We start from the raw sequence: 25,265 nt of genomic DNA on the forward strand, positions 1-25,265 counted from the left end.
AAAATGTTATATTTAAAACATTAATCTCCACATGAATTTATGAATTTAATTGCACTCATGCCACCTCTGAGCCTCATTGAATGTCTGAAAATGTACCTACAAGCCACTTTTGTGTTCTGTGCCACCTAGTACAAATAAATTTTTCATTAACACTAATTTCATGATTGGTAACTTTTTTGTCTTATTCTACTTCTTATTATAGTGTTTTAAATAGACATTTTAAAAAGCTTATAAACATACATTTTTGAATTTGACAGATGAAAATGATGCCATTGCAAAAGATAAAAAGAAAATGCCCCTGTTAATCACCTCATTTTAGGAAGGCTAATTTTTGATCAGAATTTTTGATTATTGATCAGAAGGTGCTCCTTAATTTTTTTTAATTAGGAGGACAAGCGCTCTTGATTACAAGAAGAAAAACACTGCTCTTAAACTGGGTGTGTGACAGGTATGGCTGAGGAATGGGGTTTGGCCGAGGAAACATTTTCAGTCAAAAGATTTTTTTTTTTTCTTTAACCTCTGACTACTACAACAATTATTACAACTTTTGTTTAAAAGAATAATCACACAATTCGCTATTTCTTCCATGTTTTCATTTGAATGGTAAACCCTTTGTTTGCCAAAAAATAAAGAGTTTACCTCTTTAAAATAAAGAGTTTACTGTGGGAGTACTACACTCAACCAACACCAGGGAAGGCAGTTTTTATCAGAGCCCTTGTTATTCTTAATTTTGACATTAATTTTCATTTTTACACCAGACATATATATATCGCTTCTCGGTCTACTTGATCTGTAATAATCGGTATCGGCATCGGCCTTGAAAGACACATATCGGTCGACCCCTAATACATACATACATATATTATTTAAATTAAAAGTTTGGGGTCAGTAAATGTTCACCAAAGCTGCATTTATTTGATCAAAAACACAGTATATGCAATACTATTTTTAACAGTTTTAAAGAACTGTTTTCTGATTACTGCATGATATATTTTCAAATGTAATTTATTCCTGTGACGCAAAGCTGAATTTTCAGCATCATGACTCCAGTCTTCAGCGTCACACGATCCTTCAGAAATCATTCTGAGATGCTGAACTGCTCAAGAAACATTTATTATTATTATTGATGTTAAAAAGGGATTGCTGTCTATATTTTTGTGGAAACTACAATACTTTTTCCCCCAGAATTTTTGGATGAATAGAAAGTTCAAAAGATCAGCATTTATTTGAAACCGAAATCTCTCATCACAAATGCCCTTATTATGACCTTCGATCAATTTAATGAAAGAATTATAAATGTACAATTATACATTCAAAATTATAAATACAAAAGTGTTCATTTCTTTAAAAACATCTTACTGACTTTACCAAACTTCTGAATATATAGAAACCTATATATAGTAAATATATAGTTCAAAAACCAGAAGAGCTGATCCATAATCATGGATGTATCGGTGCGTCTATGTGCTGAACGATTCTTTGTGTGACAATAACCTATTAAACCTTTTATTCTCCTATTAGATTTCGCTCCCAAAGGTCAAGACGTCCTCTTTCCACTTCAGTCCTACACATGTCAGTTTACACACATGGAGATCATTCCCCAGCAGCTGGCTGTGTGTACAGTAAATACAGTAACATGAGCTCTGCTAGTAAAGGGTTGAATGAGCCAGCTGTGACTCGAGGAGAGAGTGAGAGATCAGCTTCAGAAATATATAAACTATAATACAGTTACAGTGTATAGCGGAAACCATTGTGTGCTTTCATCATTTATTCCATGCATTAGTTCAAAACACTATCTATACATGAGAAACCAACTCGACTACAGGTTGTGTTCACATGTTGTGCAGGAAGTAGTTTAATTACATGCAAGTTAATAATTAGGTGTGGCTGAGAAACGGTGCACAGATATAACGGGGATGATGATATTACATAGCTATGCAAATAAGAGTCACTACTATATGCTGTGCACCAACAGTGAGCAGAAACACACATTTACCCACAGCACGTTTGAAAAAGAAGCCATTTGAAACATATTTAAGGACCAGATTCTGTGGAGAGACGCACGGAAGACAGACAAGGAAACAGGGTCATCATTTCATAATCCTTTGCTTATTGTCGAAACCAGTATCCACACTTCTTGTCATTCTAGGAGGCGTTTATAAATATTACCAGACGTGTATGATTAACATGTGTGTTGTGAAGTCTTAGAAACAAGCGAGATGCAGCAGTGACTCCAGCACCACGCGCGAGACAGGTACCAAATTAATGATGTACACACACATAATTAAGAAAACAGGAGTCTTAATAACTTCGAGGTTAGGCGGTAAAGAGCTTAAAACGTACCTTGGGCAGCACATAGACGATTTATCTCCGCACTCCATCGCTGAGACCCTTCCGTCTCCGCACACGGCAGACATTGTTAGTTTCCTATTTGACAATCAGCTGTTGCGACTTTATGCTGCTGGGATATGTAGTTCCACAATTCATAGGGTCGTGCGTGTCTTCAGCCAAAGAGAACTACAAATCCCAGAATGTAAACTGTAAAGTATATTTGTATGTACAGTTGAAGGGATACCTCGTGGTAGCGTTTGCTTAATGAATTGAACTTATGCTAACTGTTAAAACATCTAATATGCTGAAATTTCTTTAAGTAAAATATTATAATATTACATATTGATTATATATATTTTATCTATGTATTTTTTTCAGCAAGGATGCACTGAATCGATCAAAAGTGACAGTAAAGGCATTTATTAATTAGATCAGATATATACACATACTGAAGATCCTTAATAGTTGCCATGTGTTTTAATATTATAGTAATTTAATTGATTATAAGGACATACAATAATAAAGAGCATGTGTACTAAAATCCACAAAAAGACCACAACAACATTCTACACACATGAACTGTCACAAATCATAAAAAACTATATATACAGTATATACATGTACACTACTGTTAAAAAGTTTGGGATCAGCAATATTTGTCGATTGATTGATTGATTGATTGAAGGAAATAAATACATGCTTTAATTCAGCAAGGATGCATCAAATTGATCAAAAGTGACAGTATATAATGTTACAAAAGATTTATTTCACATAAATAAGCAAATATTATGATTTCCACAAAAATTACACATATATATATTTCTCCCTATTGATTTTGGGGTGACATTTGACATTGAATTTATCCAAACACAAGAAAACAAACAAATCAGTCAGTCAAATCTTTGTCAACATTTTATTAATTATTTGAGGGGTATATAATATAAATAATAGTTTAGATTCAGAACTCTTGCCAACCTAGGTAAAAACTTTAAAGGAATAAAAGATCATTTTGCCCATCACTCTCATTATTTGATAAGTATTAATAGATTGAACAGTTTCTAGAGGATTTTTGGATCATCCTTTTGTACCTCAACCCAGGGCCGTCAGGACCCCCTCATTTCTAATCGAACACAATGACTTTTATTTGTAAACTTCTTTGAGGACGTTCTCCGTCAGACCTCTGATGGGTCAAAGTCTAACTTCGTAAATCCTCATTTCACACAAAAGTTGAAGTAAAGAAAAGAATGCTTTTTAAAAACTGGTAGGGGGCTTTACTTTCTACAGACCCCCTTAGTACAAAATTCCACAGCACACAATCAAATTCACCAAAATCTCTACCGACACTCCATATTCAAGCCTATTTAATGGGATTACAAGTGCACTAAATACAGAAATACACACATTCATGCTCGCACACACACACACACACACACACACACGCTCACACATACACACACTGCGTACAGCGGTTTGGACAAAAGGACATTTTCAACATGTACTTTGACCTGTATAGAAAAGCGCAAGATCATATTCAAATAGTTTAAAGCAACTATGTCACAAAGAAAGAAGCAAAGAAGCCAAAGAAAGCGAATACAGTTCGCACCAAGCTTTGGAAATCATATGTATCGTTGCTGTAGTGCGTTCGACTGCAAGCTATTGCTGTAATTTCGAAATAAATCTGTTGCAGTGTCATGATCGTACAACGTCTGCATATGTGTACGGCACATAATCTAGGAAGACGGGTAATTGAAGCCACGCACAATATTCCTAGCGGAAACTACACGCCACCTTTCGTGTGATGAGATGGCGAATGGACAACTAAACTTCCATTGAGAAAGATACATTCTACTGGGCCAAACTCAAAGCACATTGCTTGTCTAAGGTTTCATTACAGCTCAGTGACCGTATAAAACACAACATAGTCAGAAATGTCATAGAGTGAGCAACACTGAGCTCCTATCTCAGATTTAGCCTGGCAACATGTAGGATACTTGCGTTGCCTTGTCCTCTACTCTTGTTCACTCAATAGTATGTGAATCTTTGAAGGGTGAATCTCATAAACCTATGAAGAACATGTTAATGTTGCATTTTAATGGAAAATCAAATGACAGTGTAAAAAATGTAATGTAGTACATTTAGATTTTTATTTAGTTACTTATTTTTTAAAGTGCCCCTGTTATGCCAATTTCCAGTATTGCCTTTCATGCAGTATGTAATGTAGCTGTATGTGAATGTAAACGATCTGCAAAGTTGTAAAGCTGAAAGTGCATGATAAATAAAGTTATTGTCTCCCAAAATAAAGAATCGACTCTGAACAGCTGAAACGAGTCGTTAGTAATTCAAATCCCACTTCTGTGACGGCTACACGTCACGGGGTAACACATTTGCATAATACGCGCCTATGTTCTACGTTGACCGGTCGCGCACAACTTGACCCCGCCCACAAACACGTCATTCTGCTGACGACCGCTTCTCTAATCTCGGGGAGTTCATCGCGGGATTCACAAAACACTTGCTGTTGAAAGATGGATCAGTAGCCTGTTTATTTGGACCAGCTGCTCCACTGAATCACAACCTGTACGTATGATAAATAATAGATGTTTATATTTTCTGTAGGAGACTCCAAAAACAATATTAGGAACCATAAAAATGGCACAATAGGGGCACTTTAAGAATTATTTATTAATTTACTATACTATACATTTTTGGGAGGGTGTGGCGGATGAAATATGATGTAAGAAATGTGTAGAACATGCCAAGGTTGCATTATAAAATAAAAATAAATAAATATTTTGCTTAAAGAAAATGATGCTTATGCATCTAGACATTTCGCATAATACAATACATTTGAAAATGTTTTACATTTGCATTACATAGTAAATTGACAAATATTTATTAAAAATAAATAATTAAAAATTAACCTTTTTTAAATTACCGCATCACAATTATTTATTTGTAATAATTATTCATTATTAAAAAAACATCTAGTAATTTAAAAACGGTTAATTATTATTATTTTATATATATATATATATATATATATATATATATATATATATATATGTGTGTGTGTGTGTGTGTGTGTGTGTGTGTGTCTGTGTGTTTGCATTGACATTTTTCACTTTTTAATATTTTTTTATTTATTAATTTGTTTGATTTTTGGATGAAATAAGATACGTTCTTAACAGTTTTGTGAGATTCACCATTTTAAAAGCCAACCATTTACAGTGTGGTAGGGGGATTTCAGTGTGACGGAAGCCACAGAAGATTTTTATGTGCCATTGATGCAGGACAGTTAAAATGAGAACTGCTACAGTATTTCATGTCAGAAACGTGGGACTCGATGGCAAGGTAGACTAACTGCTTCACAATTTCATGCGCAACATTAACTAAGGTAGATTGGCTACTAGCACCTTTTGCCTAAAACCACGACATACCAACCCTAGATTTCTTAAGCAACTATGAGATTAAGATCACATTTACACGTATTAGTATAAAATAAACGTATGCAACTTTTAGCTTATTATTTTTTTCTCATTAGATAAATATATTTTTAATAATTTATCCTTTTTTTACCATTTGTGACCTGTATGTTAATAATTTTATGGCAATTTCTTTTTCATGATTTCAAGTACCTCAGTTAGAATTATTAAGGTTTTGGAATACATAATTAATTTATGTTGCAAATTATATATTTTTTCAATCTATAATCTTTTATACAAACTGAGGAAGAATAAAAAGACACACTGCTTCCATAAGTCACCTTCAAGGGGACCGTTATGGCTTCAAACATAATTTCCATTTCATATTTGACATAGATTTGCTTTCTAAATTGGGGAATGGAGGACGGGCTTCCCTCGCACGGATCACATGGCAGGCGTTCGGGGTGGCCCGTCTGCCATCAGTTTCTCTCGTGTGGTGGATTTATGTAAAGGAAACTGATCCGAGATCTCACAACACAGAGCCGCTCATTTGAGGTTAGAGAATGGAAGCCTAACAGTGCCTGCAAAGTGCAAGATAAGGAGGGAGGGGGAGGAGGGGTTAAAGTGCAATACCAGCGTTTTCCTCAAACAGGCCTCAATCAGAAGCTTGGGAATCAGTATGTGCATGACCGTTCGGACGTCCCGTTTGTTTTTGGACAGACGCTCTCCGATTCGGAAACGTTCGGATAAAGCCTGCAGTGACCATTCTGATTGTGCTCTTCAATGCTTCACACCACGTGCTTGGGCACCCAAAACACTCTCACTATTGCATACAGTCACTGAGGTCTTCAAGTGCATTCCACACACATTGCTTGTACTCCTATCAAAAGTGAATTGAACGGGTGAATCTCACAAAAACATGGGCACTAAAATCTAATTTTAGCATTGTTAAGATTGCATTGTGACATTATTCTCGTGACTATTAAGCACATTTGCCAAATTATAATTACAATATAGAGCATAAATCACTACTTGCAACCATTTTTTGTAAAAGATAAGGAGGGAGGGGGAGGAGGGGTTAAAGTGCAATACCAGCGTTTTCCTCAAACAGGCCTCAATCAGAAGCTTGGGAATCAGTATGTGCATGACCGTTCGGACGTCCCGTTTGTTTTTGGACAGACGCTCTCCGATTCGGAAACGTTCGGATAAAGCCTGCAGTGACCATTCTGATTGTGCTCTTCAATGCTTCACACCACGTGCTTGTGCACCCAAAACACTCTCACTATTGCATACAGTCACTGAGGTCTTCAAGTGCATTCCACACACATTGCTTGTACTCCTATCAAAAGTGAATTGAACGGGTGAATCTCACAAAAACATGGGCACTAAAATCTAAGAAAAAAAACATTTGGGATAAAAGTCTAATTTTAGCATTGTTAAGATTGCATTGTGACATTATTCTCGTGACTATTAAGCACATTTGCCAAATTATAATTACAATATAGAGCATAAATCACTACTTGCAACCATTTTTTGTAAAAATGAATAAATTACAAATTTCATTTACAAATACTGTATAATATAATGTATAAATTCTAAACATTTTAAATAATACTTTTCAAAAAACAAAACAAAAACGAGAACTAAAATTTAACTTTTTTTCACATTGGTAATAAGAATGGTATGGAAGCCTGTTTCCACCACAGAATTAATAATAATAATAATAATAATAACAATCATAATAATAATAATAATAAAACAAGACATAAACTTGCAGATCTGGGAAAAAAAATTCAGAATTGCAAAATCTAAATTTAGAATTCTGACTTTTTTCTCACAATTGCAAGTTCATAATCTCCCAATTCTGACTTTTTCATAATAGTTTTTTTTCTTTATTAAAAAAGGTAATTACGACTTCACAATTCTGACTGTCGTGCAGTTGCATGTTTATGTCTCATAATTAATTTTTTTTTGTCATAACTGTGAAAAAAAGTTCAGAATTGTAACATAATACGCATTTACCTTTTTTATTTATTTATTTTCATGACGAAAACTGGCTTTCATAGAATAGGCAGATAAAATGTGCTTAATTGTCATAAAAATGTTGCAATACACATAAAAATGAATTATCCTAAAAAAGCCTCACTTCCTTGTGGTAAAACAGAATTTAATTTTTCTTTGCCTTGATTTTGAGGTGAAATAATTATTGTCAGGTTTTGTGAGATTCACCCAAATTTCCTGTTTTAATTTTTCAGTTTGAGTCTTAGGGGCTGTTCACACAGGATGCATTTTTGCATTCCACTGCAGCTTTTCCATTGGTTTTCTATGTAAACATGCGATGGACGTGTGTGTCATGCATCTCACACATGGCACGGCAATCTAAGAATGCAGCGCTCAAGATAAAAGTTCAACTTTTAAAAATCACATCTCTAAAACTTGTGTTTTTCATTCCTTTACTTTGTGAATGACCTCTTAAGTTTAATCAAGGACTGATGACATCACAGATGTCGAAGGGCATTCCCATGCTTTGGAGGATAATATTTTTCCTGCCCACACATTTGTAGTTATTATCAGTATCATTGATTTTAATTTATCTAATCGTCTGCACTGTATACTCCTTCTACATTAAGCACCACAAGCTCTTATTCCCATAAAAAACAATCAGACAAAATGAAAGCACACAGCACTACCAAATTTCAAAGCAGTTAAAGGTTTTAACAAATACCTCCGGGTCAACTGCAGCAAACTACAAACTACTCCAAACTGCCCAAAGGGACGCGGGATAGGGAGTTACACAAGGCTACGCGCTTAGACCTCTCACGATTCCGAGCAAGAGACAGGACAAGAAACCACGAAAGCAGCACTATTGCACAGTAGCACACTGTTACAACAGTCGTCAATCTAAATCCAACTCTCCATTCAGCTGCCACTGACCAAACACTCCCAAACACATCCGAGGAAAAGCAACCTAAACGATGACCAACTTTTTTGACGCACCTTGTTTGAAACCGACGGACGAAAATGAATTGCTTTGAATATATTCATATATAGATATTATATATATACACAGCAGAGTACAACCGTGATAAAATGTTAGCAGTAAATTAGCTCATCATGCTAATTGAATGAGATTGATATTCTTAAAAAAAAAAAAAAAACCTTCAAACACATCATGAAACCACAGGACATGTTGACGTAACTACCCAAAAATTATGTAGAAATGTAACTTCTGCTTTAAAAAAAGCTTCCATAAAGGCCTATGTATATATACATATATATATATATATATATACACCATATATATCAGCTGGGAGCTTAAATGTTATTGACCCCTTTAGAGTGAACAACTTATTAAAATGAACTATAAAAATGGAATGAAAAACCAACAGGAGTAATATATGTCAGTATACACAAGCACACACATAATGTATATACTCAGCTGAAAAAACACAAAGATCAGTGTGAAATCAATACAAGAGCATATCGTTGTTTTCTGGATATTCTTAAAAAAAAAAAAAAAACCTTCAAACACATCATGAAACCACAGGACATGTTGACGTAACTACCCAAAAATGATGTAGAAATGTAACTTCTGCTTTAAAAAAAGCTTCCATAAAGGCCTATGTATATATACATATATATATATATATATATATATATACACCATATATATCAGCTGGGAGCTTAAATGTTATTGACCCCTTTAGAGTGAACAACTTATTAAAATGAACTATAAAAATGGAATGAAAAACCAACAGGAGTAATATATGTCAGTATACACAAGCACACACATAATGTATATACTCAGCTTAAAAAACACAAAGATCAGTGTGAAATCAATACAAGAGCATATCGTTGTTTTCTGCTGTTTTTCATCCCCTCGTTCTGCCGTTCATCTTTCTGAGCTCATTCTTTTGTGCCATCCTTCATTTCTGTGACCGAATTGACTAAAGTTTTCTCCGGAGTAGCTCGGAAAGCATCCCTTCTGGTGTTGACGGATTGAAAGCCATGTTACTCAGCGGTCTGCGCTTTCTTAGTTTTGCTTCGTTTCTTTATAGGGGGCTGTGTGTTTCTGGCTTGGGCTGGATTCCCACTGTCCACTGGGGCAGGGAGAGTGGTTGGGGTGTTGGTGATGGGGTTGGGCGTGGGGGTTTGGCTTTCTGGGGCTGGGCTTACGGTCTGGGGTGGAAGCGGAGCTGGAGCTGGGCTGTAGCTCTGAGTCTCTGCTGGAAAAGGGGCTGTCACCAGGTGGTGCTCTTTGGGCTTTCGTCCCCTCCTCTTCCCAGGCACTACGTTTTTCATGTCCTTCTGTAAGCCATTGCTCTCTGGCTCTTTTTTCTTGTTGTTGGTCACCTCGTTGGTAGACGCCCGAAACCAGTTCTGTGCACATAAGGCCACATCAAGTTCAAAAAGGAACTGATAATCAAGGACTATTAGTGAATTTGTATGACTTTTTAGAAGTATAACATTTTAGAAGGAAAATATTCATCCCTAGAGACCCCTTGATAAAAAATTCAAGTTAGCAACGTTTTGTGTACTAAAAACTGAAACTAAGGTACGAAAAATATATGAACAGGTAATATGAAACTATTTTTGTAATACTCGAACAATAAAGTGCTTCACACACAAATCAATCATAGATGTGTTGGATGAAAATATAATATAAACCTATAAATATGAAATAATATGAGAAAAAATATAAATCCCACACACTACTCAAGTTCACATCATCACAAATATTTTAATGAGCAACGTCTTGCTTGTAAGGGAAGGTCGATTAACTGAAACTTTGCTCATTAAAATATTTTTTTGTGATGATGCAAACTTGTGTAGTGTGCAGAATTTATATTTTTCAATATAGCTGTAATAAAATAATCTTCATATGACGGCAAAATGTTGTGACCTTTGTTAAAACATTAACTCTAACCTGCACATGCCTATATAGCGGAATTATTAGCGAGTTAACTTAAGGATTTAACCGATTTTCTGCTAAATCCAATCCTTCCGGTTAATTTTTACAATCTATTCAAAAATATAAAAGTCCATAAATGAAAAGTCAATTTAATTCAAATGTCTTGGTTATTTTAGATAATTCTGAAAACATTCTGATAATCAGATTCCTCAATAACTGAACTTAAAACCAAAACTAAAATAAATAAATATCAAAAGAACTAGGTCTATAAAATAAAAACTAAAATTAAAAGCTAAAAATAAAAGTTAAAATTTAATGTAAACTATACATTTATAAAACTTAGGAACTAATGAAAATATTATTAAAATAAGAATATAATTCTCTGTTTCAATGGATTTTAAAGAAACTAAAATTTACTGTACATGACAGTGACCTTTTTTTTTTTTTTTTGGCAAAGTCTTTTCTTGTTCATTCATATTGAACTTGGTGTGAACGGGCCTTAAAGGGATATTTCACACAAAATTAAAATTCTGTTATCAGCCATTGACTTCCATAGTATTTTTTTCTGTACTATGGAAGTCAACGGCTACCGTCAATTGTTAGGTTACCAACATTCTTCAAAATATCTTCTTTTGTGTCAAACAGAAGAAGGAAACTCATACAGGTTTGAAACAAGTGGAGGGGGGTTATTTTAATTTTTGGGTGAACGGTCCTTTTAGCAGTCAACATTTCTTAATACTAGAAGACTATGAAGGGCAAGTGCTCAGCTTAATTTGTTAAGCATACAGTACACGGGTTTAGTGTTTGCTTTACCTGAGAGTGTGTCTTGCTGATATGGTACTTCACGCCACTCTCAGAGTTAAACTCCTTCTGACAGAGCAAACAAGTGTACTTCCCTACGTCGCCCCCTCCCTGTGCGGAGAACAATAACAGCAGTGAAGTTGATACAGTATCAGCAATATCTGAGATCAAACATGTACAGCAGTTTAAATGATCTACAATTAATTAACTATAGCAAAGCATGCAGAGGTTTTTTTATACCTTGTTACAGCTTGCCAAGTGCGCTTTAAGTCCAGATACACTTGAGTAGATAGCCTCGCAGTTCTGTTATAAAATCAAGAGAGACTTGAGGAGAAGAACTGAGCAACAAAAATGTCAACATTTTTTAAACAACTTTCAAGAGCTCTTCAGGTTCTCCAACAAACCTACATCTACTGATATCATTCAGATGTTCATATTGAGGTTGGAATCTGTTATTGAAGCACTAGCAGCTGTTAAAGTCAATGTTCGGTCAGAAATACAAGACAAATACTTACACAATTGGGGCAGCAGATAAATCCTTTTTCCTTCACCTCGTTCTTCCAGCTGTTCACAGTTTCAGGGCTAAAGTTGGGGAGACCTGGTCGTGTGTAGTTGAGCTATAAAAGAAAGTGTGTACATAGAAATGAAAAAATAAGCAGTGTATATGAGGAGTAACTACCAAAATTTACAAACACTATTGACTTCATTTTTAGTAGCAAGATACTGGCTAAGGCAACTTGTTTGGCAATAAGTAGCAGAAAAGAGAGACAAAACATGTCTTGTTTTTTTTAATACTGAAACATGAAATTGTTTTTTTTTTAAATAACTGATTTTCTCAATGTGAAACAAAAACAATCAGTAGGTGGCATGAGCGAGTCATTTATTCATTCATTTAACCAATTTGTTATTTTCCCCATAATTAATCACATCAAATTAACAAGTTAAATCAACAGCCCTAATATTTTCATAGTCTTTAAAGGGTTAGTTCACCCAAAAATGAAAATTCTGTCATTAATAACTCACCCTCATGTCGTTCTAAACCCAAAAGACGTTCATCTTCGGAACACAAATTAAGATATTTTTGATCAAATCTGACAGCTCTCTGACCCTCCATAGACAGCAAGGGTCCTAACATGATCAAGGTCCAGAAACATAGCAAGGACATCTTTAGTATAGGGACCAGTTCTCACTATTGACTACTGTAGTTGCTTATTAGCATGCCTATTAATACAATTTTGGCTGTTTATTAGTACTTATAAAGCACATATTATGCATGACCATCTTCTACATCCCTAATTCTACCCAATACCTAAACTTAACAACAACCTTACTAACTATTAATAAGCAACAACTTAGTAGGTAAAAGTCGTAGTTAATGGTTTGTTAATAGCGAGAATTGGACCTTAAAATAAAGTGTGACCAGTGTAGCATTTTCAAAGTGACTTCAACACTGCTGTACCCTCTTGATGTCTGGTACGAGGTCGTCTTTGTTGCGTCGTTTGGTGCCCCAGTCTTTGGCCAGCTCGTCCTCTGCGATCTCCTGCAGGTGGAACACCGCCACCTGAGCCGAGCGCCGGCGCACCCTGCCGCTGGGTGTCCTCTCCAAATCCAGCAGCTCCTCCCCCTCTGTTTTCTCCTCCTTCCTCTCCTCCATCTTCTCCACCGGCTCGTCTACTCTCTCCTTTGCCTTCTCTCTGCCCTTTATTTGCACAGGTTCTTCCTCTTCCTCTTCCTCTTCCTCCTCCTCCTCTTCTTCGTCCTCCAGCACATCCTCCTCATCTTTACTGTCTTCCTGTTTCCAGTCCTCAGCTGTGAGCTAAATGTGGTGATATAACAAACATCTGGATTAATTACGCAGTAACATGATCAATAACATGACACTGGTCGTGACGTTTTTCCACACAATGTTAGATTAGCAGTATGACGTGTAGCGTGGCTGTGTATTCTCACCGAGTGTGTGGACAGGGCGGTGACGGGATGCTCGGTGCGCAGGTGGTAGTCACGGCCAGCTTTTGAGCGATAGGTCTTACCACAGTGCTGGCACAGGAAGACAGGCTTCTGTCCATCTGGCAGCTCTCTCCCACAGCGTTTCTGATGATACTGATAACCCATCAGACTGGAGAAATCAGCTGAACAGCCCTGTTTGACACAGAATCAAACATACTTCATTATTTCACTCATTGATCTGTAGGCTGACAGTCTGGGTTACAGCGTTCCTTTGAAGGGGCCTGTTTGTTAACACAAACTACATTTACATACTTAGGGCCAGATAGTGCTTATGCCAGTGCAAACCCTCATTTGGCATTACTACTGTCTGGATTTACTAAAGACACACAGTGGGAAATAGTGCTGAAAAGGCGTGGACATGGTTCTTTTTGCGACTCACCTTATTGAATATGCATTTGTAGGAGTTTCCATTTCAATCGGTAAATTTATGTGAGGGGAGTATTTAAATGAATCACGCAACATGATTTACTAAGATTTGTGCTCGTCAATTCACTGGTACAGCAGGTAAAATAAGTATTGAACACGTCATCATTTTTCTTTCATTAATATATTTCTAAAGGTGCTGTTGACTTGATTTTCAACAGACAGCAACAACTTAGTAGGTAAAAGTCGTAGTTAATGGTTTGTTAATAGCGAGAATTGGACCTTAAAATAAAGTGTGACCAGTGTAGCATTTTCAAAGTGACTTCAACACTGCTGTACCCTCTTGATGTCTGGTACGAGGTCGTCTTTGTTGCGTCGTTTGGTGCCCCAGTCTTTGGCCAGCTCGTCCTCTGCGATCTCCTGCAGGTGGAACACCGCCACCTGAGCCGAGCGCCGGCGCACCCTGCCGCTGGGTGTCCTCTCCAAATCCAGCAGCTCCTCCACCTCTGTTTTCTCCTCCTTCCTCTCCTCCATCTTCTCCACCGGCTCGTCTACTCTCTCCTTTGCCTTCTCTCTGCCCTTTATTTGCACAGGTTCTTCCTCTTCCTCTTCCTCTTCCTCTTCCTCCTCCTCCTCTTCTTCGTCCTCCAGCACATCCTCCTCATCTTTACTGTCTTCCTGTTTCCAGTCCTCAGCTGTGAGCTAAATGTGGTGATATAACAAACATCTGGATTAATTACGCAGTAACATGATCAATAACATGACACTGGTCGTGACGTTTTTCCACACAATGTTAGATTAGCAGTATGACGTGTAGCGTGGCTGTGTATTCTCACCGAGTGTGTGGACAGGGCGGTGACGGGATGCTCGGTGCGCAGGTGGTAGTCACGGCCAGCTTTTGAGCGATAGGTCTTACCACAGTGCTGGCACAGGAAGACAGGCTTCTGTCCATCTGGCAGCTCTCTCCCACAGCGTTTCTGATGATACTGATAACCCATCAGACTGGAGAAATCAGCTGAACAGCCCTGTTTGACACAGAATCAAACATACTTCATTATTTCACTCATTGATCTGTAGGCTGACAGTCTGGGTTACAGCGTTCCTTTGAAGGGGCCTGTTTGTTAACACAAACTACATTTACATACTTAGGGCCAGATAGTGCTTATGCCAGTGCAAACCCTCATTTGGCATTACTACTGTCTGGATTTACTAAAGACACACAGTGGGAAATAGTGCTGAAAAGGCGTGGACATGGTTCTTTTTGCGACTCACCTTATTGAATATGCATTTGTAGGAGTTTCCATTTCAATCGGTAAATTTATGTGAGGGGAGTATTTAAATGAATCACGCAACATGATTTACTAAGATTTGTGCTCGTCAATTCACTGGTACAGCAGGTAAAATAAGTATTGAACACGTCATCATTTTTCTTTCATTAATATATTTCTAAAGGTGCTGTTGACTTGATTTTCAACAGACGTCGATAACAACCCAAGTAATCCATACTTAGAAAGAAAACAAAAATAAGTTCAGAAATTAAGTTCTGTGTAATAAAGTGGAATGACAAAGGGAAAAAGTATTGAACGCATGTAGAAAGGGAGGTGCAAAAAGGCATGGAAAGCCAAGACACCAGCTGAAATCCATCAGTGATTAGAAAGCAATCCTGCCCCTAGTCAGTGGAAATTCATATTTGCTGTTTCAGTCCCAACACCTACAGGACCAGGATGATGAAGATGAAACAAGGGTGGACATTTCAGTAAGACAATGATCCCAAACACAGCCAAGGAAACTCTCAATTGGTTTCAGAGAAAGAAAGTAAAGCTGCTAGAATGGCCCAGCCAATCATCTGACTTGAATCCAATAGAAAATAAGAACTAAAGATCAGAGTTCATAGAAGAGGCCCACGGAACCTTCAAGATTTGAAGACTCTGTGGAAGAATGGGCCAAAATCACACCTGAGCAATGCATGCGACTAGTTTCTCCATACAGGAGGCGTCTTGAAGCTGTCATTACCAACAAAGGATTTGAACAAAGTATTACATTTCAGTGATACAATACTTTTTCCGTGTCATTCCACTTCGTTACACATAACTTAATTTCTGAACTTATTTGTTTTGTTTTATTTGTAAGTATGGATTACCTGTGTTGTTACCAACATCTGGTGAAAATTTCATGAAAACAGCACCTTTAGAAATATATTTACTGAGAAAAATGGTGACATGTTCAATACTTATTTTACCCGTATTTGTGGTATTATTTAATGCCCCAAAAAAGCATGTCTTAAAGCAGGTGGTATTTTGCGCTGCTCCTGGTAGATTGCGCTGGTCATCTGGTCATTTATCTGGCTGTGTCTGTGTTCTTTAATGTGCACCTTGTCAATAAATCACATGCAGAATTTTCCCCCTCCCACCCTCCCATTCACGTCCTGATTTTGCTGAGTTAGATGTGTTCTAACATATCTTGCTGACCCTGGAACAACATTTTAATCCAAAAATGTAGTCTTGACCATATCCCTACACCTAAACCTAACCTTAACCATGAGTAATCCCTAAAATCAGAGGAAATGATGAATGACACTGATGAATGATAGATGAATGACACAAACACCAAACACTGATTGTAAGCCTAAACTTCACAAAAACTATAAACTGGTTCCTCAAATCTGATTGGTTAATCACAATGTTGTTCCAGGGTCAACAAAAATGTTGATCCAGGAACATGTCACACTTGGTAAAATCAGGTTCTGCATTGCGCTAATTTGCCCTGTTTAGTAAATCTGGCCCTTAGTGACAAATAAGCAAGTTTTTTCAGGAATGTTCTCATCTTCTTCCCCCCACTTTTTATTTCTCTTCTCATCACTTTCTCCACACATACTCATACTGTAGTAATTGGAACCAGACTGCTCTGCTGAAAAGACCAACTTAAAAAGAATTTCCAAGCTGGTTAGTGCTGGTCTAGCTGGTGAACCAAATAAAAACATGCTTACAGACACAGACAGAGACATAGATGGACAGACAGGTAGGCAGACAGACAGATATGTAGATAGGTAGAAAGAGAGATAGATAGACAGACAGACTGACAGATAGATAGATAGATAGATAGATAGATAGATAGATAGATAGATAGATAGATAGATAGATAGATAGATAGATAGATAGATAGATAGATAGATAGATAGATAGGAAAACAAAAATAAGTTCAGAAATTAAGTTCTGTGTAATAAAGTGGAATGACACAGGGAAAAAGTATTGAACGCATGTAGAAAGGGAGGTGCAAAAAGGCATGGAAAGCCAAGACACCAGCTGAAATCCATCAGTGATTAGAAAGCAATCCTGCCCCTAGTCAGTGGAAATTCATATTTGCTGTTTCAGTCCCAACACCTACAGGACCAGGATGATGAAGATGAAACAAGGGTGGACATTTCAGTAAGACAATGATCCCAAACACAGCCAAGGAAACTCTCAATTGGTTTCAGAGAAAGAAAGTAAAGCTGCTAGAATGGCCCAGCCAATCATCTGACTTGAATCCAATAGAAAATAAGAACTAAAGATCAGAGTTCATAGAAGAGGCCCACGGAACCTTCAAGATTTGAAGACTCTGTGGAAGAATGGGCCAAAATCACACCTGAGCAATGCATGCGACTAGTTTCTCCATACAGGAGGCGTCTTGAAGCTGTCATTACCAACAAAGGATTTGAACAAAGTATTACATTTCAGTGATACAATACTTTTTCCGTGTCATTCCACTTCGTTACACATAACTTAATTTCTGAACTTATTTGTTTTGTTTTATTTGTAAGTATGGATTACCTGTGTTGTTACCAACATCTGGTGAAAATTTCATGAAAACAGCACCTTTAGAAATATATTTACTGAGAAAAATGGTGACATGTTCAATACTTATTTTACCCGTATTTGTGGTATTATTTAATGCCCCAAAAAAGCATGTCTTAAAGCAGGTGGTATTTTGCGCTGCTCCTGGTAGATTGCGCTGGTCATTTTGGAAAAGATCTGGCTGTGTCTGTGTTCTTTAATGTGCACCTTGTCAATAAATCACATGCAGAATTTTCCCCCTCCCATCGGCGTATTCACGTCCTGATTTTGCTGAGTTAGATGTGTTCTAACATATCTTGCTGACCCTGGAACAACATTTTAATCCAAAAATGTAGTCTTGACCATATCCCTACACCTAAACCTAACCTTAACCATGAGTAATCCCTAAAATCAGAGGAAATGATGAATGACACTGATGAATGATAGATGAATGACACAAACACCAAACACTGATTGTAAGCCTAAACTTCACAAAAACTATAAACTGGTTCCTCAAATCTGATTGGTTAATCACAATGTTGTTCCAGGGTCAACAAAAATGTTGATCCAGGAACATGTCACACTTGGTAAAATCAGGTTCTGCATTGCGCTAATTTGCCCTGTTTAGTAAATCTGGCCCTTAGTGACAAATAAGCAAGTTTTTTCAGGAATGTTCTCATCTTCTTCCCCCCACTTTTTATTTCTCTTCTCATCACTTTCTCCACACATACTCATACTGTAGTAATTGGAACCAGACTGCTCTGCTGAAAAGACCAACTTAAAAAGAATTTCCAAGCTGGTTAGTGCTGGTCTAGCTGGTGAACCAAATAAAAACATGCTTACAGACACACAGACAGAGACATAGATGGACAGACAGGTAGGCAGACAGACAGATATGTAGATAGGTAGAAAGAGAGATAGATAGACAGACAGACTGACAGATAGATAGATAGATAGATAGATAGATAGATAGATAGATAGATAGATAGATAGATAGATAGATAGATAGATAGATAGATAGATAGATAGATAGATAGATAGATAGATAGGTATCTTAAAATATAAATAAAAAGCAGAAATATGTAGATAGGTAGAAAGAGAGATAGATAGACAGACAGACTGACAGATAGATAGATAGATAGATAGATAGATAGATAGATAGATAGATAGATAGATAGATAGATAGATAGATAGATAGATAGATAGATAGATAGATAGATAGATAGATAGGTATCTTAAAATATAAATAAAAAGCAGAAGACAGACAGACAGAGACAGACAGAGAGACAGACAGACAGACAGCTGAAATGTGCACAAGAAGACAAAAGTCAAAACTGAGAAAATGAGAGACATAAAGTAGACAAATGAGGACAGCCAGTGGCGTCTAGGGAGACAGACAGACGACAGGCACCAGTGACAAATTCCTACCTCACTGGGACATTTGATTCGGCCCATCTGTTTGAGGACGCAGCGTAGCCTCGCTCTCTCCTCCTGCTCCTCCTCAGACACATTTTCACTCGCTGAGGGCTTACAAAGGGGAAACAAATACATTGTAACACATTAGTTTCTTTCCAGAAACTCTTCCTCAAGTCTTTACAACAGTATGTTTCCAATCACTGCTTTCTGAAAGCCAGATGCCTTTATAGAGGGGCATTTACTCAAGGCGTGTTAACAGCAACACTTTTTACAGCACTGTATTTGGCCTGTTAATAACATCAGCAGGGGAAATGAGACATGAGCTATCTAAACAGGATGCCAGACACCTCAACACAGCACCTGAGGGTAAACACTAAGTTTGAGATACAACTTCAATTCTGTACTGAAAAAAATTTACTTGCAGACTGTTAAACCAAAATATGTCAGTGCTAACACCCATAGGCACTCAAAACACGGAGAGCTGATAATGGAGAGGGTTAAATGATGTGTGAGAGATACTGCATCACCTGGCTACAGTATATCACCCTGCAGCTCTCAATGTGAATCAAGTGAGCCAATGATTTATTCATGAAGACAGTCATTTGCTTTGTTTCTGAATGAATCAGCCATTTGAATAAATCAGTTATGAATGACTGAATGACTCACGCGTTAACAGTGACTTGCCGTCACCTACTGGTGGTTTTACTTTCATATTTACAGTATCATTTCATTAATTTATCAGGTTTTCTAAAAAAAAAAATCCATTAATGCTGATTTAAATCCCATTCATTTCATAGCATTATTTATGCAATAATAATTTCAGTGCAAATGCACTCATGCCACCTCTGTGTTAATATACCCAAATGCTACTTCACATGCAGCTTCTGAAAAAAAAAATTATGGCTACATTGTAGCCTTAAAAGTTTGTGTGTAATAAATCCTATGTTGAATGAAAATATTTCTTTCTAAAGCTTTTTAATGCCTATAAAACACAATAATGACTTTTGGGCGATACTTTTCAATTGATGTGTGAATAACTTGCAATTAATGTAATTATTAATTTGATAAATTAATTTGAATTGCTTGACAGCCCCAGTCAAGAATTTAAATAAAAATTATCTTAATATCTTAAAATAATAATTCTGATCTTACTTAAAATATATATTTAAAAAAACACAGCAAATCAAGATGTAAACTGAAATAATACTAATTTCCCCCTCAATAACTAGTGTTTTTAAAGAAAAACAAACAGTTCTAGAAATTTCTGGAGGCAAATAATTGATCATGGTTAATTAATTTAGTATATCAATACTCCCAGTTTCTGTTAATAAAAAGCAGCTTTGTCATAATTACAGCAGAAATATAGAATATTATATTGTACATCAGGAACTTCTACAAAATAATTTTGATCCACAAAAAGTATTCTATATCTTAAAAATTGTTGGGCAGATGTTACGGCAGTGATGCCACCTGAAGCAAGAACAAGTGTAGTCACAAGTATTATATTATTATTTACAATATAATGTGTAGTTATAGTCTAGAGAAAGTCCAGTTTTAAAGAATAATTTTTTTGGTTTCCGTTTCCATTTTTTTCATTTTCAGGCCAAGTGTGTCCAGACGTTTCGCTTTCGGTCTATAATGTTAATTTTATTGAATCACACATTTTTTTAAAATATTTAGTTTTTAACTACCTACGATAACCAGCCCTGAAATCACTTTACACGTTTGTCGTTCTCTTCCTGTCAAAGTGGGCGGATCCTGGCTAGAATAAGCTGCAATGTGGCCCAGACCTTATGCTGATTCTCAAATGTTTGGCTCAGTGAGACTCAGCACCTGGCTCAAATAACAAATCACAGACCTAAATGCACATCCTCATTAATGTTTCATACTGTTTGTAAGACATTTGGTCGTGCATAATTTAACACATTTCATTGGAAATATTGTTTGCAGCTAATGCTTGAGTTTGGCAGATGGCGCTTACATCCTCATGGCCCTCTTTAACCAGCGTTTCTCTCTCATGTTTTTACACTAAACCTTACAAGGGTCATCATTACGGGATGTGCCGTTCCTATTCAGATGTTGGCTGAACATGACTGGAAAAAAACAGATCAACTTTACTCATAAGGCAGATTACCATGATTTGCCGTTGAGAAAGATTACTGTCAGGAAAGCTGATGATTGTTGAGGAAATTATTACTGTAAAGAAATAAGGCTGGGGAACAGGAGACAATCATTACAGTTGAAATACTGCTTGAAGACTGTTTTAAAAGGTATTACTAGACGTGCGCTAGACCTTTTCCCATATGTACAGTTAATGGTTAGAGCCTAATGGATGCTTTAGGTCTTAAAGTGATGCTGGAGTATAGAGATGGTGTCAGATATAATAGAGATTAGCTGCTCTCTGTAGTGGTCACTGTATCTAATATTAAACACTGTTCTTCTGCACATACTGTACACACACAGCTCCACTAGGTTATTAAAGATATTAAAATGCTATCGTTTCAGATCTTCTCGAGTCCCTTGGGGAAAAGAATTGCACTTAATTGTATTAAATGTACATTTACAGTATATTTTTAAACGTATACTTGCAGATATTATAATTTTAATGAAATAAAATGCCATTGAAGTCTACTTAAAGAGGGTTTACTTATACGTTCCATAACACACTTCAATACACATTTAAAAAGTGCACTTTGCAATATGTCAAATTAAAAGTTACAGTACAGTTCAATTTAAAACATTGCATCAAAACATATTTGGTCATCTTTTAAAGTACACTTATTTTGATGTGTTGACTACATAACATGTTGACGAGTAACATGTAACATGTTAACGCACATGTAAAGTACTTGATATAAATTTAAATGTAGTGTTTTTTATATTACATTTAAAGTTAATATATTTTAAATGTACTAAATTACATTTTCAATATTACAAATGTGTAATTACAAAAATATTTTAATGCATGACATACAAATTTTAATAGAAATTACATTAAAGTATATTTTAGTTTACTATAAATGCCTGTCAGAACATATGGCAGTACACTTTAACCATATTTCAAAGACAACACAAGTAATTATGATATTTTGTTTAAAGATTTATTAAAAACACTCTTAAGTTCATCTAATTGCATTTAATATAAATTTAAACTATAATACATTTTAATTTAATTGTAAATAACATGCAATGTGTCTGAAAACACTTTTTCCTTTAAATTATATTATTTCCATAATAGTACCCTTTTTGAAAGTATGCTGAAGTGTACTTTTTCACAAAGGAGTAAAAGGCTCAGCGTGAAGAGAAAGAACAACACATTTCATGAGACTGAATGTTTCATTCATATACAGAAAAGCTGATGTTAAAAGTGATGCAATTTTAATTGTTTAAATGATTTATACATTGTATTTCAAATCATAAATTTTCATCTGTTTTGACATCTAGGTGATGAGCTCTGCTATGGATCTGCAGTCAATTCTTACAAAAAGCTCAAGTAAAATGTGTTCTGGCACCGCCGCTCACCTTAATGTGGTCAGCCATGCTGTGGTAATTGAGTCCAGCTTTTGATCGGAACTGTTTCTGACACTGCTGACATTTCAGAGCGTCCCGCAGCTACAAGAAAAAGACCACAGTTTAGGATGTCCACCTCAAATATCATGAAATCATGAGTTATAAATGTGACATTTTATATTTGATGTTCCAGTTACAATAATACAAACGGCAAACTATGTATTTTTCCCCTTGAAGCAGTCAACTAATAAAGTAATGTACAAATAAAGCATTTGTATTATTCTTCTGAAAAGCATTGAAATATTCCCTACCAGCCTCACATGACAACTGTGACTGTTGACAATGACGTGAATTCAGTTCAAAGGCATAATGGCCATTGAATTATTATTTTTTTTTGTGTGTGGCGACAAAAATGTCACAAAAATTACACACTTGACCTTTAATACTAAAACTTTTACACACTTAAAAAAATACGGTGAAGAAAATAACTATTCAAAATGAAGGACTATTTATTTAAAAAATGCAATGCAAAAAAATGTAAATTATTTGAACAAGTTCAAGGCCTATTTACACCATTTTTTTTTTTACCACAAGACAAACATCTTCATCCAGCAACAAAGAAACCTTTCTATTGTTTCTATTGTTCTGTTGAATTTTCAGCATCATTATTCCAGTCTTCAGTGTCACATGATCCTTCAGAAATCACTCTAATATGCCGATTTGCTGCTCAAAAAACATTTCCTATTATTATCCATGCTGAAAACCGTTGTGCTGCTTCATATTTTTGTGAAACTGTGATACCTTTTCTGAAGAATTGAAATAGAAATCTTTCACATTATTCAGTAAATGTCCTAACTGGCACTTCTGATCAATTGAATGCATCCTCGCTTAATAAAAGTATATTTCAATCATGACAACTCTCTGAAGATTTTAGCAAGGTGATGGATATGACAATGTTAATGTATTTGGTCTTGGCGGAATAGATCTGCTGCTGCTGAATTGCTGTTGCTGTTGGTTATTGCTGTAGTTGTATATCATTGCTGCTGCTGCAAGCAAGTACAAGAACTTGCTACTGCCAATGCATACGGCGATACGGTGCCATGAGTATATAAGACATACTGCTGCTGCAAAAATAGCATATAAAATAACCCGTAGCAGATCTATACAGGTGGAGCTGGGGAAGGTGGAGGGTTTCAGAGAACTCTGAAAGCGCACTGCAGGAATCTCAAGTGAATGCTAGCCAGCCATATAAATGCAAGGTAGTAAGCTCATTGGCTGCATATGCAGCATGAACCAATCAGCTTGTGCCAAGTCGGTTACGTTAACAACCAGTCGCCTGCGCCATCTAGAGTTTCATGACGGAACTATATATTTATTTCTGCATTGACATTCACAAAAATGTCAATAAGGTCAATGATTATCATTTTAATACATTTCCTTTGCTATAAAACGTCTTCCCCCTTAATGCCCATCATAGCCATCATTGATTTCACACAGGGCTGAGGAAGAGGCCAGAGAAACTACAATTACTTGTGACCCCGCAATAACGCAGCCGATCGATTCCCTCTTTAATAGACGTGTCATCATTTTTATAGAGTTTTGCCATACACTGGGCTGCCACTATAAGTCTCTACTCCAGATGCACACTGGGCAGGGCCACTCACAGACGCCCAATCAATAAAGTGCCCCTAATGGCTCCCTCCGGCCCCCTGTGCGAGGTCCTGAGAGAGAGGTGTCTAATTGCATGCCTGAAACATTCTCCTCTTCGCTTCCTCTGCGGTTTGGGTGTATAAACAACAGAGGGAGAGTCATACATTAAAGGTTTGATTCCCTCTCTTTCGTTCTATCGTTCTTTGGGCCTCATTCATGAAATCCAAGTGGAACAAATCGCTCATAAATCCATTTTTACATAAACCTTCCCAATGAATTGAGCGCGACAATTTATGTAAGAATGTTTTTAGATATGATTTACAGTCAGTGATGAATAAGGCTTTGTCCCTCTTCATATGGAAGAGATTGAGCACATCTGCCACATTATATTTGATGTGTTTCGAAAACTGAGACAGTTGTTGTCTTCGTTGGAGGAGCGCGGTTGTACGAAAGGTCCAATCCACCAAAGTCCCCATGGGACGTTTGGGTTACCAATAACTGAGGAACAAGACCTTCAGCTGGCTGAAGAATTAGTGTGGATTCCTCTTGAGGTCAACGCAAACGTCAATGACAGTAGTCTGTTGAGGTGTCTGACTATTGTTATTATTGACTATGATCTTGTTACATGTAATAAGTTAGATTTCATGGTTGGTGAATTGTCATCAGTATTTTAAGATAAACAAGCAAACCACTGTTTTCAAATAGGTTTCCTGAACACTTTTCTTGTTTGCTAACTGACAAAAAATCATAAAGTCTCAACTAGGGATGTAACGATTCACTCAGCTCACGATTCGATTCACGATTTATTTTAACAAATTAGATTTAAGACAAATTATAAATTAAATGTGTCCTTTTATTATTGCTTGGACAAAATACTGTACGTTTCTTTGTGAAATTGAAATATAACACTATAATAATATACTAATATAATATAATAAGTATCGCTTTTTATTTCTCCTCTTTCCTACTACTTGTTTCACTTCTGTTTCAGTTTTTATAGCCATTTCTTACTATGTGTCAGTAAGTTGTTGTTATTTTAGC

At 36.3% G+C, this 25,265-nt stretch overlaps 2 protein-coding genes across 2 annotated transcripts in view; both read right to left on the minus strand.

Moving 5' to 3' along the window:
* Positions 1 to 2,437, minus strand: part of uckl1b (uridine-cytidine kinase 1-like 1b) — a 40,778-nt gene extending 38,341 nt beyond the window's left edge. Inside the window, exon 1 of the mRNA XM_016293470.1 lies at positions 2,344 to 2,437. Coding sequence (XP_016148956.1) covers positions 2,344 to 2,417 — 74 coding nt within the window. The 5' untranslated portion in view covers positions 2,418 to 2,437. The remainder of the gene's footprint in view (positions 1 to 2,343) is intronic.
* Positions 2,438 to 9,434: 6,997 nt separating this feature from the next.
* znf512b (zinc finger protein 512B) overlaps positions 9,435 to 25,265 on the minus strand; it is a 73,931-nt gene continuing 58,100 nt past the window's right edge. Inside the window, exons 10-17 of the mRNA XM_016293506.1 lie at positions 22,587 to 22,676; positions 19,077 to 19,175; positions 14,673 to 14,861; positions 14,176 to 14,538; positions 11,982 to 12,083; positions 11,707 to 11,769; positions 11,479 to 11,577; positions 9,435 to 10,133 (exon numbers count right to left, since the gene is read on the minus strand). Coding sequence (XP_016148992.1) covers positions 9,765 to 10,133; positions 11,479 to 11,577; positions 11,707 to 11,769; positions 11,982 to 12,083; positions 14,176 to 14,538; positions 14,673 to 14,861; positions 19,077 to 19,175; positions 22,587 to 22,676 — 1,374 coding nt within the window. The 3' untranslated portion in view covers positions 9,435 to 9,764. The remainder of the gene's footprint in view (positions 10,134 to 11,478; positions 11,578 to 11,706; positions 11,770 to 11,981; positions 12,084 to 14,175; positions 14,539 to 14,672; positions 14,862 to 19,076; positions 19,176 to 22,586; positions 22,677 to 25,265) is intronic.

This window comes from Sinocyclocheilus grahami, unplaced genomic scaffold, assembly GCF_001515645.1.
Source record: "Sinocyclocheilus grahami isolate Dianchi unplaced genomic scaffold, SAMN03320097.WGS_v1.1 scaffold303.1, whole genome shotgun sequence".
NCBI lineage: Eukaryota > Metazoa > Chordata > Actinopteri > Cypriniformes > Cyprinidae > Sinocyclocheilus > Sinocyclocheilus grahami.